The sequence below is a fragment of the Cibotium barometz genome, chromosome 10, assembly GCF_041138505.1.
Source record: "Cibotium barometz isolate CiBa-2024 chromosome 10, ASM4113850v1, whole genome shotgun sequence".
NCBI classification, from domain to species: domain Eukaryota; kingdom Viridiplantae; phylum Streptophyta; class Polypodiopsida; order Cyatheales; family Cibotiaceae; genus Cibotium; species Cibotium barometz.
Genome location: NC_141055.1, coordinates 37693022 through 37707463, shown reverse-complemented (window position 1 = coordinate 37707463; position 14442 = coordinate 37693022). Strand labels below are relative to the sequence as shown.

The window sequence follows — 14442 nt, the reverse complement described above, 5'->3', positions numbered from 1 at the left end:
CCTTTTTGGAGCGAGACTTGCTCCTTCCCCTTTCTTGGCTTTTCCCCCTTTGCTGGGATCTCCCACGTGCATTCATTGCATTGGACTTTCCAACAGAGTTGTTTTTCCTGTTCATCTCTTCTTGAAGAAGAGCACCCTCAACATCTGCATATGACAGCATAGCATTCGAATTGCTAGTGGCTGTCCTGAATGTGTCCCAACTCTCTGGCAAAGTGCATAACAAAAAAGTGGCTTTGAACTCATCGTCCATTGCCAACTTTTGATTTATAACTTGGCTGACAATACCATTAAACTCATTGAGATGGGCTGTCATAGATGCCCCTTCCTTCATCTGAAGACCTATGAGTTTCTTCAACCAATACACTTTGCTTGAGGCACTTTGTTGGGCATACAAGTCCTGCAATCTCTGCCACATTCCCCAAGCTGTCTTCTCTTCACGAATGCTGAAAAGTAATGAGTCTGACACAGACAACATGATAGTAGATCTTGCCAGCTCATCCATATCTTCCCACTCTTCAGCAGTAAGAGAAGCGGGCATCACACCCCTTTCTTTGATAGGCTTGTGCTGCTTTTTTTGGAGCAACACATTGTAGCACTGGGTTTGCCAAATATCATAATTATGCGAGCCTTCAAGCTTCTTGATGTGAAGCAATGAAGAGCTCTCACCTGTGGTTGCCACAGCAATATGCAACCTGTCAATGCCTGACTCCCTGCAAGTGTGCAAACACTGCACCAAAAGCACACAAAGTGCTCACAGTTTTTTTCTCCCAAGCTTTATCTCCCACTGCGGAAGCAAGAATGCAACTTTTCTCCCACTTTATGTGATGAAAACACCAAAATTTGGTTGCTGCAGATTTTGGACAGCATCTTAAATGTGCTCTTTTGCCCTTCCAAAGTGCTGTACAGCAGTACCAAGTGCTCACCAATGATGTACCAAACCTGTACCGGCAAGTACAACAGCTGAAATTGAACCTTTTGGTCACTCAAAACAGTGTACAGCCATGCCAAAACATGCACAAAGCTGTGCCAAATCTGTACCAGCAAGTACAATCTTTTACAGTCCTGTACCCTGCATACAACAGTCCCGAACAGAAATTGGGCAAAAGCCCCTTGACTGCAAGCTGATTTTTGAGGATTCAAGGCATAAATGTCTTGCCTGCTGCTTTGCCAAGCTCAACAAGCATACAAACTTGAAAAGCCCCTTGATTTAAGATCAATTGCTGATCATACATGGTACATTGACGCACATGAAGGCATCCAGAGTGTTCACGATGCTTCCCCCTGGCCACATATACATCAAATACATGAAAGCCCCTTGATTTACAGGCACATTGAGTGCTTGTAAGGCATCAACACATTATCCACAGCATCAAATGCGATTGCCTGCATGCAAATCAACCAAATCGGCACAAAAGCCCCTTGATTTGCACTGCAATTTGCTGCAATTTTACCCAAATGTGCGATTTTTCACATCATACAGCATGTATGAGTGCTTAATTGCACAATTACATCAAAAGCCCCAAATTTTGACATTCAATTTCCTGCAAATTGATCCTGATTGTGACCAATGTCCTGCAAATTGATCCTGATTGTGACCAATGTCACCCAATTTTGCCAATTTTGCTCAAAATTTGAGCAATTTGGCACCTGTACCTGCTCAATTGTTGATTGTACTTGCTCAATTGCAAATCCCAAAAAAAAATTGAGGCAAATACCTTGTAATTTCTGATTTTCCTTCAATTTGCAGGCTGTTGCAGGAGATGGGGGCAATTCTTGCTGCTGCAGATTGTTGGTGCAGAAAGAGTGCCTTGTTGATGAGAGAGATCATCGAGTGCTGCTGGGCAGAAGAGATCCTGACGCCAGCTGTTGGGCAGCGTGGCTGCACCTGGCTGACCCCCACGACCAGGCCTCCACGCTCAACGCCTGGCGGCTGTAGGCGCCTGAATGGCTGGGCACGCCTGGCTCAGTTGCCTACGTCCAGCGATAGCGGCCAGCCTGCGCTGCTGGTTGGGCACGAATGCTGCGTTTGCCTTCGCCTATCCGCCTGCGTGTACCAGCCGACGACTAACGCCCAGCAGCCTTCGCTCAACGCCCGCCTCACGTATTCGCCTAGCGCTGTGCGCTTCGCTCGTGTTTGCCTGCGCCGTGTAGAGCTTGCTGACAAGCAGCCCCGTGCGGCCACGTATTCGCCTAGCGCCAGCTTTCGCTCAGGCTTCGCCTAGTATTCGCTTCGCTTAGCGCTGGCGCCTTCGCCTAATATGTTCTGTTGAGTGGTGGTGATGACTACCTCTTCTGATGTGACTGTCATCAGAGGTTGCCACAGCAGCCCCTGCCTTGTCTTGGGCGTCAGTCAACCTGCTTCTGCTCCTGCTGCTGCACTACTGCCGGGATGCCTCCTCTGAACTGCGCTAGTGAGTAGCTGCAGGTTGCTTGTCCTCAGCAACACCTGAAGAAAATCCTACTTCTTTCTCCTCGAAGGAACTGAAGGCTCTGATACCAGTTGAAGGGAGAAACTGAATTAGGGTTAGAGTTCATTCATGGGAGACATACACAGAGAAGCAAGGGGGAGAGAGAGAGTGAGAGTTGTGGGGATAAGTCAATTCATGAGGCATGAGTGTGTGACTCCCCTATCACACATGTATATTGCACTAGTACACATAGTGCACTTAGTACATTAAAAGTACTAAGTGTACTATGTACTATAACTTATGGGCTTGTACACACTATAAGGGTGGGCATAACGCCTTTACCCCAACACCTCCTAGCCTATTTATAGGCCCATTAATTCCTTGGAGAGCTGGCCGACCAGCAGTCGGCTAGCAACCTTGGCATAAAATCCATAAACGCAGCACAGCCTGGTCTTCTGGATGCGCTTCAGTCCCCTTTGCTCTCTGGAGTTAGCCGACAACTCCTAGAACTAGCCGACAGCATCCTCCTTCATGATCTCCATGCCTTGCTCCAAGTCCACCAGAGATTCTGACATCCCCCTCTGCTAAACTTGATGACGAGAATCCAACCTGCTCTTGGATGACTGTCATCATCCCAATCCTTTCCCGAAGTCCCTCTGTCATCCATCCATCCCTGGCAACCCTTTTCTCTGAAAGCTCGGCCTGTTCTCCAAACCACTCTGTCTCAGACGAAGATCTATGCATGTGTTCCATCTAGTCCACAATTCATTCCTGCCGTGACCTTGAACACTGTCTTGGTCTTCATTCTTGAGAAATGAGTTTGGCACTCTCACATCACCCTTGGAGGATAAGCCTCCCTTGGGACCGTTGCCCTAGAACATATATGGCTCACAGGACTGTCATCCCCTCTGGCACTGTGGAACACCACCAACAAACCTCCTGGGAGCTCTTCCTGATTCTGTGTTCCTTGCCTTAGGCTTCGTCTCCGTGTACTTTCTTGTACCTTGGACCTGTACACCATCATATGGGACTGAATCAGTGTTTAGCTTTGCTGAGCCTAATGCTCTGATACCAATGTAACACGCGGAAGCTCTGGGAGTTTTCTTTCAGTCCTAAACACTACTGGAAAACCATCTGATGCAAAACGCAGATATAGAGAGAGAGTAGAGAGAGAGAGAGATGTGCTGGAAATTCAGTATATAGATATAGTACAAAAAGGTACTCCTACACACAGCCCTAGGCTGCCTTCTTCTAAAAGGTGAACATCACCCAAAACTATCTCTCTATGGGACTTCTAGAGACCCAATCCCTAGAGGATTGAATGAATACAACTATGAGTCTCCTAGCCTATTTATAGGCCCATTAATTCCTTGGAGAGCTGGCCGACCATCAGTCGGCTAGCAGCCTTGGCATAAAATCCAAAAACGCAGCACAGCCTGGTCTTCTGGATGCGCTTCAGTCCCCTTTGCTCTCTGGAGTTAGCCGACAGCTCCTAGAACCAGCCGACAGCATCCTCCTTCATGATCTCCATGCCTTGCTCCAAGTCCACCACCGAATCTGCTCTTGAGGCTTCTAAATTCTGGTTCTACTGATCTTTTACTGACTGCCCCCTTTTGGATTAGCCCTGAGAAGGTACATGGCATTGATCATGCACATGACAGTGGCTTTGTCAGAAGCGCCTTGTCTAGCGCTTGTCTCGTGGGACGAGCCGTTCCAAGTGATCACCGATGCGAGTAACATTGCAATTGGAGGTGTATTACAACAGAATGGCCATCCAGTGGCGTACATGTCTCGTAAGTTACTGTCCACAAAAAAGAATTACTTGGTCTACGATCGAGAACTCCTCATTGTTATTCAAGCCTTGAAACATTGGAAACATTTTCTTTATGGCCGTGACTTTGAGGTTCACACTGACCATGAGGCATTACGTTGGATTTAGACAATGCTAAGTGCACAGTGGAGTGACCGATAGCACCGTTGGAGCCAGATACTCCAGCAATTTGGTGGTATGATTGTGCACCTTCTAGGAAAGGCCAATCCAGTAGCCGATGCTTTGAGCCTGAAGGGACAGGTGACTTTGATTTAGACCACTAGACTCGACCTTGTTGGTACGGGACTAGACGACATAAAGCACATGTACACGGATTCCAAGGAACTCGGTACACAACGAAAACATGCAGTGGATGCCACAAGACCATGCCACTTTTTGATACGCGATGGTTGGCTTTTCTACAAAGGCCGATTGTGTGTCATGAAGTCATTTAGGGCAGCTCTTCTCTATGACGCCATTACTGGTGGTCATCGGGGCATGAATTTGACTTTGGAGAAGTTAGAACGGTAATATTATTGACCTAAGATGAGGCAAGATGTGTTTGCACATGTGCAACAATGTGATATTTTTTAAAAGGTGAAAGCTCTTCGTGCGAAGAAGATAGGGTTCTTATAGCCCTTACCAATTCCTGAGGGACCTTTCCAAGCTATATCGATGGATTTTGTCATGAATCTGCCTCCCAGTCCGGGTAAGCGTAATACTCATCAGTGCTTGACTATAGTTGATAGATTTAGCAAATTTGTTATGCTTATTTCATGCAGGGCCAATGTGACCACCGAAGATGTTGCCCATTTGTTCATTCGACATTGGTACCCGATTGGCGGAATCCCTAGACCATAGTGTGAAATCGAGATGCCAAGTTTACCAGTCATTTTTGGAGGACATTGTTTGATAACTTTGGTACTAAATTGAATTTTTCCAGTGCATTTCACCCACAGACGGATAGTTGGATAGAAATCTACAACCAGATGGCCTTTGATGTGCTGAAGTGTTATGTCCACGACCAGCAAGGTAAGTGGGAATCGTATTTGCCTTTAGTTTAAGCTGTTTTGGGTGATTCCTTTTCTTTAGCTATTGGCAAGACTTAATATGAACCAGCGTTTGGAAGACCATTCTAGTCGATATTGACCATAACCTCGTCTTAAGTTTCTGAAGCGAACAGATTGACGGAGTCTTACCAAGAGATTTTGGAGTCAGTAAAAGACAGGTTGGCTAAAGTGCAGGAGGCCTACACTCAACAGGCCAACAAAGACCGAAGGGATATGAATTTGCGGAGCTTGTTCCCTGCTCAGTGTGGTGTATTGTGCAAGATCCCTATTTTCTTCTCTCTCCTTTCTCTCTCTATATCGTTATCTCTTAAATATGTGGCTGAGTCTGTCACTGTTGCACGGCTTACACTTTATTTATTTGCTTTCCTGCTTTATTTATAAGCTTTTAGCCATTATTAGTCCTAGGCTATTAATTATATGCTCTTAGCCAATCTAGACCTCTTTTTGCTAGCATCCTTAGTCCACGTGTGAACCCTCTAGGTCTCCACACCCGAGGTAAGTCCTTAACCCTAATCTTGGGTTAGTACATGTAACGTGCGTTGCGGAAGTGTGTTCATGATTAACGATAAACAAAGAAGATTAACGCTAGTCCTATGTTTAGCAAAGACACAGAAGAGAAGGAGAGAGAGACCATCCCTACGGCCCTCTACGTGCAATTGGACAAGAGAAGCTCCTGTTGATCCACCATTGTGTCCTTGCTACCTTGCAGACTCTGACAACTGGATTCTCTTGATCTTTGAACGATGATTCTAATGAATGCATGATGATCCTATTTATAGGGAAAAGTTATGAATTCACACTTGAGTCGGTTTTGCCTATTTTTCTCACGAAACATTGTCCAAAAAGTCATATTTTGTGTCCAAACTATGTCCAAAAGGTGTCCCAACCATTGGGCTATGTCTTGGGCACTTCCAGGAGCCTGTAGGGTTGCAAAATCCGCTCTAAATCTACCCCTAAATCTGTCCATATAGTTTCTAATGAGAATAGGCATGTCTATGAGCATTATGATTAACGGATGCACGACGTCCCCTCCTGTTAAGCTTGGAGCATTGGGGTAATCCATACATCTTTGCTCCGATTCCGTTCCGGTCCAATTGAAGACTACACTTCATATCCATTGGCTCAATTCTCAAGCTCTCTAACTAAGTTCTTGGCTCGGTCTTTGGATCTTCTAAATTACATGTAGTCTCTTACTCCTCCTCACAAGATTCGGAGAGATTTTTTGGAAGCTCCTCTGCAACTGTAGGGCGACCTCATCCTCCTCCAAATAGGATTTGGAGAGATCCACTTCCTTGGAAACTCTTGGGTTGACCTCATCCTCCTCCAAATAGGAGTTGGAAAGATCCACCTGCTTGATCTGTGGTTCTGATTCTGGCTACTGGCTCTAGCTTTGGCTCCGTTTCCGGTTACGGTTCTTGTTCCGGTTTCAGCTCTGGCACGTGCATCCCGGGTAATGACACTTCCTCGGAAACACCTCTTTTTGTGATTATGTCTCCTGAGAACTCTTGTCTTAGAAGCTCTCTTTCCGTTTGCGTCAACGCTCTTGGTCATGGGTTACTTCACAATCCTAGTTGATTCCTCCTTGGCCTTTGTTGATGCTGGCATGAACTGTTCCCATGTTTGCTTGAGCTGTGCCCATTTTTGCTCGTATAGAAGTTGGCCTTGACACGCCTTTTCCTGAAGCTTTACTTGATGTGCTTCTTTCTTGCGTTGCCGAGGGTCCTCTTCTATGAGTTGTTGCTTGTACTTAGCGATGATTTGTTTGTAGTGGGCTTGGTGTTCTTGTTTCCTTTTGTGTCGTTCTTCATCTTCCTGTCTTAGTCTCATACTCACGTCGTAACTCTTCTTTCCAAGCATCATTACTGTCCATCAAGGTCATACTCACGTCGTAGTCTTCTTTCCAAGCATCATTACTATCCATCAAGGTCAGGTGTTGGTAGAGGGAGGAGCAAAAGAAGTCTTTTTCTACCTAGGTTAGACCTAGGCTAAGTCTTGTGCAGATTCTACCCTACATGCAACCTATGCTACATGCAAAAATGGGTTGAAACCCTAAAAATAGAAACCCTAATTTGGTTTTTCCGCTTTCCACATTGAATCTAGGACTGAAAACACTATTGCTAGGATTGAACTCATGCAAAATATGAAAACCCTAATTTTGGCATGCAAACCTTAAAACGCAAACCCTAATTCAGCGTGCACAAAACGTAAGCTAAAGGTTGTCTTAGGATGACCTAAGCTTTGATACCAATGTAACATGGGTGTTCATGATTAACGCTAAGCAAAGAAGATTAATGCTAATCCTATGTTTAGCAAAGACACAAAAGAGAAGGAGAGATAGACCTAATCTACTATATATTGCCAAAGCATGCTATATATACAATGATCTTGTTGATTCATAGCTTCATGATGCATACCAAAGATTCCTACGGCCCTCTACTTGCAATCGGACAAGAGAAGCTCATGTTGATCCACCACTGTGTCTTTGCTACCTTGCAGACTCTAACAGATGGATCCTCTTGATCTTTGAATGATGATTCTAATGAATGCCTAATGATCCTATTTATAGGGAAAAGGTATGAATTTATAATCAAATCGGTTTTGCCTATTTTTCTTACAAAACATTGTCCAAAAAGTCATATTTTGTGTCCAAACTATGCCCAAAAGGTGTCCCAACCATTGGGCTATGTCTTGGCACTTCTAAGAGCCTGTAGGGCTGCAAAATCCACTCTAAATCTGCCCCTAAATTTTCCCATATATTTGCTAATGAGAATATACATGTCTATGAGCATCACAATGAATGGATGCACATGACTGTACATGTCCCTAGTGCTAACCCTAGGCCTCTCAGGATGTAACAAACAATGTCATGGGTTCATATAGAAAAACACTCTTTCTATCTTAGCAAAAGAGGAGAGAGGCAGGCCAAGAGGAGAGCGGCAGGCCAATATTGAATCCTTAACCTTGCGTTTTGGTTGTTGTTGCTCTAGTTAGATCTTTTAAAAATCTTGCTAGGATTTTCTTTTGACTAGTTAGGGTTTTGTTTCTCTTTCCTGCTGCTGGTAGTAGCTGCATCAATGTCTATGTGAGGATTTTCTGCTGCCTTTAATTATTGCCTGGTTAGGGCAATTTTTTTGTTAGAGTTTATTTTAAGAAATTTTGGTTAGGGTTTTTTGTGCCGCTTGTTTCTCTTGTGTCTAAGGGTTCATGAGGGTTTTTACTTGATTTTCTTGTGGCAGCCGCACTTTTCTGTCGATCGTGGGAGGGGTGGTTGCAGGGGTGCTGGGTCTCACAGGCATTACTGGATTTTTGTTCTATTTTGTCATCATGATGGTCACTTCAGCTGCTGTGGTTCTTAAAGCACGATTCCACATCAATAAATACTTTGATTCCTGGAATCGTGTCATATTAGATGGCTTAACTGCAGGCCTAATGGTATGTTACACGGTTTCTTTTGTTCACAAGTTCTTGTTTGCTGGAAGAAATCATCAAATTATGTGTTTTTTCTTCGATAGAATGCACACACTTCCATCATTAATCATTGTTGCTGAGATAAGATGTATGCAGAAACAAGATGTTGATGGGAAGCAGATTCACTCATAGAAAAAAGAAAGAAAAAGTACATCTGGTTAAAGCCATAGTGTACCAAATAGGACTAGCCACACTCTTAGCTACATGCCTATTAATGAAGTTTATCCTTTTTTAGACAGATTATGGATAAGAGTGTTCTCAACTTTAAGGTGACTGTACACCAGCATATTGTTTACCAACTTACATGCATTCCATTCGTACTAAGTATTTCATAATCAGGTTGCTAATTAACAGTAGTCTAACCTCATTAGTAATGCCTTTCTATTTAAATTTCTTGTGGATAGTTGGCAGGCGATCAATAAAATCAGATGTATTCATGAAATGCTCAAAAAAGATGCATACTTTCACATAGTCGGGCATTTACATTGATTAATTGGGCCAGAGGAAGAGCACTTCTTAAGTTGTATGCTAAGAAGGTCTCCCATCTTACAAAGCAATGCTCTCTCTCTCTCTCTCTCTGCCGCTCTCTGCCGTAGCTCCTGATCAGAGAGATTCTCTAGACATACGGATGCTCCCCCTCGGGCAGTGGATGTAGAGAGTCTGTATGAGGTCATAGATGCAGGCTCAACTGTGCGACTCCTCTCCTCTTCATTTGTATTGGTACTTGTATTTGAGATACATAGTATGGACTACTCATCAAATGCTTCAGTCACACAGCTACCTTGTAACTTAGTATTCACATGATCACTTTTTAGGTAGCTAGTTTTTCCCATGACTCGATCATTTCATGGACTTGTGGTCATAGTCACAGGAAATGGCCGTTTCAGTCCCTAGAAACGCGTTTCTCCGTTTCAGGACCCCATCCGTTTCCATGGCCGTTTCTCGTTTCCCAAGTGATATTGTCACAGGAAACAGCCGTTTCCACCCATAAAAACTCGTTTCCCCGTTTCCATTCTTTGTATGTGAGCCATTTTTCCTAACCATCGCCCATTTGCAGGGCTACTTTGTAACATGGTCCTTGTAACATAGTCTCTTTTATGATGGTTTTGTCTAGGTAGCTAGTTTGTTTTTCCTCTTTTATGATGGCTTTGTCTAGGTAGCTAGTTTGTTTTTCCATGTGACGATCACTCATTGATTCATTGTAACAAATCTGGTTGTACAACAGTAGAGAGGGGACTGGAGAGCAGCTGAATGGTAGGCGCCTTCCTCCAGGGAGTGTTTTGGAGAGGGTGGTAGGTTGGGTAGGTGGTCATTTAGGGAAATCATTGCTAAGTGTTGGGGGCAGCCCACACAATGATCCTGAGCACACATACAAGGCCAAAGAACGGCGCCTGGTATAAAAGCAGGTAGAGGATGCCCAACTTCACAAAGTGTCGGGTGCCCACGTTAATAGTGTACGCACACATAAAATTTGTATCAAGTCCACAACAAGGCTTTCTAGCATCACTTTAGAGCCCTGCAAAATATTAATCACTTCCCAACACACAAAAGCATTCTCACTTGCTGGCATGGGACAGTGCTGGGCTTTACACGACATCTCAGGCAGCACACAAAAACAAGTCAAACTACTAACAGAAATCCATTGCTCAAGCATGTAAACATGAGTAGTGCAAATGCATGTAAACTCATTCTCAATGCTTGTTCCTGGCTAGATGGACATCCAGTCTCACTGGACACCATTCAGGAAAGGGAGTGAGGACCAAATGGTGACAAAGGGTAGCTCCTTCTTGGATTCTATCATCTCCAATGTGTGGCTCTCATCGCTTCTAAATTGAAAAATAGATGATGGCATACAATGGCCGAAACACAGTGAATACATTAAACGTGTACTGTGGCCATGCAGATGACCTCCTTGGAATGGTTTCAATATGAGGTTGTCATGTTCTTGACAACCAAATGGAGTTGTAGGACAAAAAGGCTTGCGGTGGACCACCACTCATTGACATGCGGAGTCTAAGAAAAGAAAAGGGGAGATGATGTGATGGTTTTCTGAGTCCTCATCAGAAATTCACGAAGCCTATTCTTGAGGCCAAATTATCCAAACTTGATTTTGGCATAAGTTTTTCTTTGCGTTCTCCCTTTGATTATTTTTATTTGTGCTGTCATTGTGGTAGTTGTAGTAGTCCCTTCCTATATTTTTATATATTACTAATCTCTTTCTTTGTATGTGCTTGCAGTCATTTGTACTATTTTGGACGTATCCTTCCATTACTATTGGCAAGTTTCTCTTGGGTCATTAGTCAGGCCATTACTTTTGTTTTCTTAATTACCTTGCTTAAAACTAGTTGTTTCCTTAATTTTTTTCAGATTTGCCTATGATATTGTGCACATATTTTAAGCTCTGAAGTCACAGGTGAACTTTTTTGAAGGATGCCTTTGGGAGGCATATACCTTCCAAAGGGAAGCTTTATTATAGTGCTGTAGATGAGCAGCCTTCTTTCACACATCGGATTTTGCAGAGGTCTAGGTTTGCTGTATGGCCATTCTCTGCAGCATAGCTGCTTGAAGTCAGCAATTATGCAGGGATCTTTTTTTGTCAAAATTATGACCGTGATTAAATAAACTGTATTAAAGAGGAACACGGAGGTGATTCTTGTTTAGTGTGAATCAAATGAATGCACACCAAAACTGCAGTTCATTGAATTTCCAAAAAATACTATCGATTTTAGTGATGCTCATATTCTGTGTGTGTGCATGCACACCCTGCCCTTTTTTCCCTCTTGTAAGTCTGCAACAAACTATGATCAAGTATCCTTCACAAATAAACATTATAGTGCGTTGTATAAATATTTATCATGGATTCGGTCTTCAAAATTCCTGTTGGAGGAGGTCTCAAGTTGCCTGCCTAGAATTCAGAAAAGAGGTAGAAAAGAATTTACCCTTCCAAACAAAGGCTTTGACAAAAAGAAGTAGCATGCCCTTCCCACCTCTGTAAGAGGAAATGCAGTCTTTTTTTTGAGCCTTCAAATGAAAATGTGGGGTTGACCACCCTTGAATTTCGAGGGTTGTCAAGCTGTACTTCTTTGGTGTGGGTTTGATGATCCATGCAATTGAAGAATAGTTATTACACTTGGTACTTGAGGTTGGATTGTTGTCTGTCGTGATGACTTACTTCCAGTTCACATTTTGTTTTCATCTCTACATTTTAAAGGAGTTCAGCAATGCTTGAGCATAACTTGCTCTCTTTACTAGCTTATCCTATTGCCACCATATTTGGAAGCACAGCTAAAATAATCAATAGTTGCTCAGTAACGAAAAATTATTCACGGTAGCATTGATGCTGAACAAGTATAGTCACATCATCTTGCAGTGCCTGGTTATCAATGATGGACCAAAGGTTAGTTTCGATTTCTCAAGGGTGAAAGGAAGAACTGTGCTCTTGATTCTTACATTGAACTGTGTATAATACTATCCTTAGCTTCTATATGCATGATTGAGTGTTGTATCTATAAGAATGATTTTGGAAATGTTGAGGTATAGTGCTCACTCCACGCTCAAAGGAGAAGGGTAGTGTTTTCAGCATAAGAATGATTTTGGAAAACAAGGAAGGACATTTTCTCACTTGGTGTTAATTTTAATTAGATTTGATAGGAATCATCTTATTAAAAATTTAAGAAATCATGTTTAATGGAATCATCTTATTCAAAATCATATGTAATGTTATAATTTAAAAAATCATATTTGATGGTATCAAAAATCATCTTTAAGTGAGCAGTGCTATGAAAATCAATGCGCTCTTTTTTAGCAACGCAAAAGCGGAGGCTTAAACAACTTCTGACCTTGCCTTCCTCTAAGACTCACATTGCCCTTCTCAATGCGTTGCTGCACCTCAAAGTCGGGAAGATTAGCAAAGCTCGAGCTTTGATGGGGCATGTCAAGGCAGCTGGAGGCAACAGGCTCTCTGTACTATTGGTTGGATGATAAATAACAGCTGTGAATCAGATACTATCAATTTCAACATGGCGTTGGATTGGCTCTCTTGGGTGAATGAGCCTCTAGAACTGCGATGGGTTATCAGCTAGACATGCACCCCTACAACAGTACATGTCCTACTCACGGTAGGAAAAACTAACTTAGCCATCTCCATGCTAAGCTCCAATGATTAACAAGGGCTGCACACCTAACACTGTCACAGTGTATTGATCGATTGACTTAGCAAGGAGGAAAACAATTGAGCAAGCACCAACCCAATACCAAAATCCACAGTTGTCTTCTACATCTCCTATTGAATGAAAATGAAGGTGACGTTTTCCCTCTTCATATGAAATTAATTTCTAGACATTGCTGCATGCTATCCGGATATACTCACTTGCACAACGTTGTTTGATTGGCTTAATAAGGTGGGTAAAACATTAAAAAAAAGACCATGGAATTACAAATAGACAATGCTGCATGCTATCCGCATATTGTCACTTGCACAATGTTGATTGAATAAGGTGGGGAAAACATTTAAAAAAGCCATGGAATTACTGAAAGAAATGATAGCCAGGGGATTCCACCCCAACACACAAACTTACACAATCATGATAGATTGTTTGCTCAAGGCATTTAATCCATACTATGTTAGTTAAGATGATGCAGAAGGGAATTTATCCTGAGGTTGTCACTGAAAATGTATTGATCGATTGGCTTGCTAAAATAAAGGCGACATAAATGAATGCTGAAAAAAATGATAATGACTAGCCCAACAGAACCAGCTACATCATTTTGATCCATGGTCTACTCAAGGTTAGCAACTGTGACATTGCCTCGCCATGCTGGCTGACATGGGGTGCTACCTCAATACAATTAATTACAACACATTAACCAATTAGTTTGTTTGGAATGGCAATGCAAACAACGCCGTGGAAGGATATGAGAGAGTTGGAGGGTGGCAGATTGACCCAAAAACATTCAACAACCTAATACATGCCCAGACACAGGTGAAATTGACCCAAAAACATTCAACAACTGAATACATGCCCTACTTTGGGCCAGTCAGAGGTGAAATTGTAAACATAAATGGTGGAGAAGGGATTGCACCACTAGCAATGTATTGGTCTATCAGCTTACAAACGAAACCTGGAAGAAATGACCCCAACCCAACACAAGAATTACATAAAAGAAATGGTCTAGCAACACGGGCGGGAAAAGTTGTCCGTCCATGCCTAATGGGTGGCCTCGAGCTTAGCAGCATCTTCATGGGCCAACGTTCCTTCTTATTTTTTACTTCTACCTTGGCCATACAACATCTCATCCCTCAAGCTGACCAATTTATGGGCATGCTTATTCTTTGCCAACATACTGCAGCTTTCCATTTTTTGGCACACAATCCACAAAGCCATTGCAACAATACTTGACGGGTTGCAAGTTGTCACTGATGTAAAGTTTACGTCCATTTTTTTAGATTTTAATATTTCACTATGTTATCTTAACCTCTTAATTGAACGTGCAGATGACTAGGAAGGGTAAGTGTTTGTTTGGGCCTTGGGGAGCCATGGATTGTTGTGGGGCTTTGGAAGATTAGGGTAAGGGTTAGGAGGGGCTAGGTGTTACGTGGCCCTCCTTTTGTGTAATCCATCTCTGTTTTGCAATTAGCAAGTTTAGTAGTTGATTAACCTTCATTCAACACTATTAATATTTGTTT

At 42.9% G+C, this 14442-nt stretch overlaps 1 protein-coding gene across 3 annotated transcripts in view; it reads left to right on the top strand.

The window, feature by feature from the left end:
• Positions 1-11630, top strand: part of LOC147634866 (uncharacterized) — a 49032-nt gene extending 37402 nt beyond the window's left edge. Inside the window, exons 2-4 of one of the 3 annotated variants that reach the window (XM_086804069.1) lie at positions 8525-8720; positions 10994-11013; positions 11124-11630. In XM_086804069.1, coding sequence (XP_086660195.1) covers positions 8525-8720; positions 10994-11013; positions 11124-11154 — 247 coding nt within the window. In that variant the 3' untranslated portion in view covers positions 11155-11630. The other 2 variants (XM_086804067.1, XM_086804068.1) reach the window with 2 other exon arrangements.
• The last annotated feature ends 2812 nt before the right edge of the window (positions 11631-14442 follow it).